The 6,560-nt window shown below is 56.8% G+C and overlaps 1 protein-coding gene across 1 annotated transcript; it reads left to right on the forward strand.

Moving 5' to 3' along the window:
• The first annotated feature begins 63 nt into the window (after positions 1-63).
• Positions 64-5,641, forward strand: PRRG2 (proline rich and Gla domain 2). Its single transcript, XM_054697306.1, has 8 exons — positions 64-122; positions 667-731; positions 1,342-1,479; positions 1,646-1,821; positions 1,960-1,999; positions 3,891-4,026; positions 5,055-5,201; positions 5,507-5,641. Exons 3-8 carry the CDS (start codon positions 1,395-1,397, stop codon positions 5,523-5,525), a joined length of 603 nt encoding a protein of 200 aa, XP_054553281.1. The 5' UTR covers positions 64-122; positions 667-731; positions 1,342-1,394; the 3' UTR covers positions 5,526-5,641.
• Positions 5,642-6,560: the final 919 nt, after the last annotated feature.

Raw genomic sequence — 6,560 nt, forward strand, 5'->3', positions numbered from 1 at the left:
TAGTATATACTAAGCATTTACCGGGTCGACCAATTTCCTGCTTTTGCCTAGCGTTTGCATCTCTCCAGCTTGGAGTACAAGGACTGTCACGTCCCCCAGAGACTGGGAAGTGCACTTCCCAAGTATGTCATCCACTTTACTTGGTCAATTGTTAAAAGACAATTGAGACGAGGCACGTCTCTGTCCCCATATTATAAAAGCAGCAATTGGGAAATTGGAAGCCAAAGTCGTTAAAATCACTTCAGGAGACAGGAATTTACTACGGCATTGTCCAGTTACCTCCAGGGGCCAAGGCACAGAGTTCCCGCCAGTTTCTAGACCTCTAAATATCTGGAGACCTACACATTTATTTCCCTGTTTCGGGCAGGGCGAGCGGGCGAGGGGGAGGTGATGGGAGGTGGGGAGAGAAGGAAGGGAGAAGACGCGTATTCAGTCTCCTAAGTGCCCCCAAGATTTCGTAGACTCTGGTATCCCTATGGGACTCTGAACCTTAGGTCATTCTTCCAAAGGTCCCTTTAAATACTTTGTCCCTTACCTGAGTCCCGCCCACAGCAGGTAATCACAAACCCCGCCCTCTCTGCCAGAAACCGGGATCCAGCCGTTTATGAGGTATTAGGGTTTCCCTCCTTCTTCTCCCTTCCCCTTTCCCCTGTTCCCCCTTCACAGTTGGTGGCAACTGGCCAAGGAGGCCCTGATAAAGAGGAAGGGACCGTACTGCCAAGGCTGGGCAGGTAAGTGAACGTTCCTGGGGGCAGAACCTGGCTGGAGGACCCTGGTGTTCTGGCTCCCTGGCCCTCTAGGACTCATAAGTTTGTGTCCCCCACGTCCAAGAGTCCAGGGCCCTTCCTTCCCCTAGACCCAGGAATGTGGATCCCTGTTCTTGCCTCTTCTGTAATCTTTGATCTCTGTGGGTGGATGTGACAACAGCACTAGGCTGGTATATCTGGGCATTACCAGGAATGCAATGTCCATCACCAGTGGACCTGTTTATGAGCACCTACTATGTGCTCAAAAACCTTGCCCGATGTGGCAGACAGAATAGAGAAAGAGAAAATAAACTCCCTGTTTGTGTCTCTGGAGTATACAGCTTTTGCTTAATCCTACCTCTGACATTTATTTGCAAAGCAGATGACTGTGGGCAAGTTCTTTAACCTCTCTGTGCCTCTGTTTCCTCATCTATAAAATGGGACTAATGATAGGGCTGTTGTGAAAGTTAAACTGACTTGCTCCAGGTTCACTACCTTGGCCAGTGTCTGGTCTAACTATAGGCTGTGTAAGTGGCTGCTATTAGTATTATTACTCATAAAGACCCAGTTAGGGAGACTTTGGCCCGTTTGTTAGGGTCCAGGACACGTGTCATCTATACCACAGCTGGTTCCAGGTGTCCCCAAAATATGAAGGGCCACCCCTCTCTGCTGCTGCTCTACTTGGGACTGACCACCTGCCTGGATACCTTGCCCAGTGCAGAGCAAGACCAAGGTGAGTGTCTTGGTGCTGACCCCTGACCCAGACCCAAGAACCCTTGCATCTAGCCTCCCCCCGACCCCGAGCCCCATAGTCCTCTGTTCCCTCAAGTTCTGGTGGCTCCATGTCTCCAGTCCTTAGATCCCTTCCTTTTTCTGTCCCCCATGTCCCTTGGGTCCAGAAGTCTTCCTGGACTCCCCCGAGGCCCAGAGCTTCCTGAGAAGCCATGGTCGCGTCCGGAGAGCCAATCACTGGGACCTGGAGCTGTTCACGCCGGGGAACCTGGAGCGGGAATGCCTGGAGGAGAAGTGCTCCTGGGAGGAGGCCAGGGAGTACTTTGAGGACAACACTCTGACGGTGAGGGCCTGAACCCCCCCCCCCCACGGCATCTTTCTACCGGTCTCTTAAACTTGGGCAGGCTGGTCTGTGGGGGTGTCGGCTCTCCCAGTTGACACATCGCCTCTCTGCTTTCTTCTCCACTTCTGCCCCTTCCAGGAGCGTTTCTGGGAGAATTACAAATACAATGGCAAAGGAGGTGAGTGTGTGTGGTGGGGGCCTCCCATTCTGTGCCACTAAAGCAGCCCCTTGGAAAGGAGGCTGAACCAATACCCCCAAACCTGCTCCCCAATTCCATGCTCTCTTGAGTTTGGAAAGCTGGTTGTTAAAAGAGTCCCCCTGCCCCCTGCCTCCTTTGAGACTCGAACTGCTGCCTGAAGAACCCACCCCATCTCATGAGGAGGGGCTTCCATGTCCACGGGAAGGTGGAGGGTCAGGTGGAGGGAGGGTAATGGCTTGGGGCCCATCCGGCCTCAGGGTCCAGGTACTGACCCACGACCCACCTGAGCCTCCTTTGGGTTCCACAGCACCAGCTCCTTCTGCAGCTTGGTAGCCAGGGAGGCTGCTCTCCAGCAAAGGGGCCTGGCCTAGCTGGGCAGTGCAGGCACGTCAGACCTCATCTGCTCAGTCCGCACACCCCCCCAACCCTCCTCTGGAGTTCTGAGGCCCCATCAGGTTCAGCCTGGTTGCTAAGGGGGCCGCTCCTTGGCAACCAGGTCTGGTCAGGCCAGACCCAGGAAGCCTGCAGCGCTCCCTACCTGGCTGGCCGCCCCTCCCCCACTGCCCCATCTCAGTGGTGCCCGGTTGCTAAGGAGGTCTTCTCCCTAGCAACCACACCTAGCCAGCTTCAGGACCTCAGGCCTCCTGCCCACTGGAGGACCCCTCCGGGCACTAGACGCCCCACCCCCTCGTGGTCTGGTTGCTAGGGGTGGATGCACCTTAGCAACAGGCCCTGGGTCTGGACTGGAGTCCTCGCATCAGAGGCTGGTTGCTAAGGGAGGCAACTCCTTTGCTACAGGCCTGCCAGCTGGCTCCTGAATCCACCTGAAACCTGTCGCTGGGTCGGGGAGGGCCAGCTTGCACAGTGCAGCTAAGGGGGCTCAGTGTCTGGGGTTTACTATGGGAGAGAAGCCCCCCTACCCAGTATTAAAGGGAGTCTCCCCAGCACCAAGCATCCTCTCTGTGGGCCACCCCCACCCCTTTCCTCAAAAAACAAAGGAGGATGTGTATTAATAACAGAGCTGTGCTTTAGCAAATTGTCCACCTGAACTCTAGACACCCCGCAGTCTGTTATTGGGAGGAAGTCCATGATCACTGAATTTTCCTTAGCCTTGGAGTGCATCAAGAAGCCTTCTCTGCGGATTCTGCCCTTCCTTCAGAGTTGAGGCTCTGTCCCTTAGTGGCCTGGTTGGTAAAGGAACTACATTCCAGAGGAGGCAAAATTGCCAGATACAATACAGGGTCAATCCCCCACCCCCAATTAAAATTAAATTTCAAATGCACGTGAATTAAAAAAAAAATTAGTGTAAGTATAGCCCAAAAATTCCATGGGCTATACTTATACTAAAAAATTTCTTGTTACTGTGTATCTTAACTTACACTTAACTGGGTATCCTGTATTATCATTTGCTAAATCTGGTGATACTCAGTGTGGGGGCTTCTTCTACCTACCTGAGCTCCCTACCCTACCTTGAGTGTGCCAGCTGACCTTTTAGTAGATGGATTGCTTACGAGGCCGTGTCCTCTGACTCTTGGGCACCTAAAAACCACCTTGTGTCTGGGAGAAGCTAATCGCCATGGGGATAACACTGCTTCTGCTGCCCTCGTGGATTTTCTAGTCCTAGATGGAATTATCACAGGCCCTGGATGCTTTTGACCTCCTGGAATGTTCACTGCCCCTAGGGGAGGGCTTATTTCCATTTTAGAGCAGGAAATGGAGGCTGTGGGAAAAGAGGGAGGTGAGTTGGCTGAGGTCACACCTCTGCCTTGCTTCTGGGCCTGTATTCCTGCCCCAGGACAAGGTGTTGGGATGTTGGGGTGAGTGGCAGCCCCTAAGTCAGTGGCTCTGTCTTCCCCCTACTTCCCCATAGGGCGTGGGCGAGTGGACCTCGCAGGCCTGGCTGTGGGCCTGACATCCGGCATCCTGCTCATTGTCCTGGCCGGTTTAGGAGCCTTTTGGTATCTGCATTGGCGACGGCGTCGGAGCCAGCGACCCTCTCCCCAACAGTAAGGGGGCTTCAGTGAGGGGGTCCTGGGGGCTGGAGAGCAGGTGGGCAGGGGAGGGAGGAAGGACAGATTGTGGGCAAGGTAGGCGTTGATGAAAGATCTGAGGTGTGTCTGTGACAGCGTGTGTGGCCTCAGTCTCTGACATACTGTGGGAGCCTAATCAATATTTGCTGCCTGACTGCGTGACCAGGTTTCTGTTTGATGATCAATATTGTATCTGGGGAGGCTGCAGCCTGTGGTCTGTGGGTGTCTGCAGTGTGTCAGTTTCCGTGGGGGGGGCGTGTAGCATGTGTGTGAGAGAGTTGAAGTCTGGGTTCCTTTTTCCATCACAGGGTTTATGATGGAGTAAGGTGTCAGTCTTTGAAGTACTGTGAGCGTGGGGATTTTTAGGAAGTTTACTTAAGAGGGGATCTGGGGGCCTCCCTGGTGGTGCAAGGGGTTAAGCACCGCACTGTGAAGCAAAATGCAGCCGCTGCAGCAAGAGGTCGATCCCCGGCCAGCCAGAGAGAAACCCACATGGGGCAGCAGACCTCTCCTGTCTTGAGCGCTGCTCCCCTCAGCAGTGTGTTTCGGAAGTCTCCCTATTCTGTTCCCCACTCTGTCTCTACAGGATCCTCTCACTCCCTTCCCCGCATCTCTGGCCTGTACACCAGCTCTCATGTGCATAAATAAGTGAATCTTTTTTTTTTTTTTTAAAAGAGTGGATCTGGGAGATGTGGACTGAGTATCTCCAAGTTGTGTCTGTTTTTGAGTGTGTCCACCAGCCTCTGCACGGCTGACTTGTTCTCCATTACCGAATCTGTGTCTGGAGCACATATGTGTGTGTGAATGAGAGTCAGTCTCCAAAGTTGCTGATTTCTGTCTGTCTGTCATTTCGAGGCACCATTCTGTGTGTAGGGTCAGGGTGAAGGTGACCCGTTTTTAGCCCTTCCACCTCTGTCCCCCATCACACTCAGAGTCTCTGTCTCCCTAGGTTCTCCCTAGCCTGTAGGTTTCACCTGCTAACGATGCACCTTTTCTGTCTCCAGGGCCGAGCTCATCAGCCCTCTGAGTCCTGTGAGCCCTCTGGGCCCACCGACGCACCTGCCTCCACCCCGACCTCCAGGCCTCCCCACCTATGAGCAGGCGCTGGCTGCTTCTGGGGTCCACGATGCGCCTCCACCCCCCTACACCAGGTACTGGGCGGGGCTTCTACCCGGGGGCGGGGCGAGGGCACTGCCAGGGGAGGGGCGTGGGCTCGGGGGCGGGACCTGGAATTTTGTGATTTTCGGGGCGAGGCGTGGAGCCCGGGGGCGGGGCCCTGTGCCATAGTCTGGGGGCGGGTCCCAGCCTTGTGTATGGAGCATTATAGGGGGCGGGTTTTGTGCCCAGAGGCCCCGAGATTGGCTGAGACGCCCAGGGCGGGTCGGACTGGTCTAGGTTGAGGGAAGAGGGGGAAACAGCCGGTCTTTGAGTCCCTACCGTGCCCCTCCCCTTTCAGCCTCAAGAGGCCTCGCTGAAGAGCCGTCTCGGAGCCGGGGTTCCCCGAACCGTGCCCCAGATTCGCACCGGATTCCGGAAGCGCCCAGGCCTCTTAAACTCCGGGGCGGTGCAGGGGATGGGGGTGGGCGCCGGGGTCGCCCGGCCCGAGGCCTACCCTGGCACACGCGTTTCCGCAGCGCACAGATGCAACCGTGTCTTTGGCCAACGTGTTCCAGCGAACCCCTAAATTCTCCTGACCGTGGGGGCCCCCGCCGGCCCCGCCCCCAGGAAGGGCGTGCGTGGAAACTCGGACTCGGGCGGGCAGGCCGGGTGTGAAGACGCGTGTGTGGGCAGGTGTGACACGGGCAGCACCCTCTGGTGTCACGGGCCACGCACACGCGGGCCCCGCCTGTGCACACGCGTGTCTCGTGAGCTCCCCGTGCGCAGGGCTCGCTGCACATTCCAGGGAGTGGGGGGCATTCGCGAGCGCACTCGGTGGGGGCGTGCAGGCTGGGTTGCAGCGGGGGTCTGTGGTCGAGCTCTTCCCCTAATAAAAGCCCTTTGGAAAGGAGACCCAAAAAGCTGAAACAATGCAAAAAAAAAATAAAAATCAAAGATGAGCCGCGCTCCCTGGTGCGTCTGCGCGCGGCGGAGCTGGCTTTCTGTGCAAGCGCGGCGCCCTACACCCCCAGGCCCTGCTCGCTTTCTGTCTCTCTCTCTTTTTTTTTTTTTTTTGCATTTGCACGGGATTGTGGGAGGAAGCGGAGCGCAGCCAGACACCCCGCCGCCCGCCCCCCCTTCCCCTCCCCCCTCCCCCAGCCGCCTTGTGCAAAGATGGCTGCACCGTGAGCGCAGAGCAGGAGGAGGCGGCGCGGCGGCGGCGAGAGAGCGAGCACCCAGCGCCCGCACCCACCCCGGGGCCGCCCGGGACGCCCCCTCCTGAGCGCGCGCCCCCCCTTTTCTCTTGCAAGCGCCGGGGCAAAGGCGGAGACAGCGGGGTCCCTCCTCCCCCCCTTTCCCTCCAGGGGGAACCCCCCTTCCCCCCTCCTTGGCTCGGCGGCTGCACCCCCTCC

The sequence above is a fragment of the Talpa occidentalis genome, unplaced genomic scaffold (assembly GCF_014898055.3).
Source record: "Talpa occidentalis isolate TD23 unplaced genomic scaffold, MPIMG_talOcc4v2.1 talOcc4.17, whole genome shotgun sequence".
Lineage (NCBI taxonomy): Eukaryota > Metazoa > Chordata > Mammalia > Eulipotyphla > Talpidae > Talpa > Talpa occidentalis.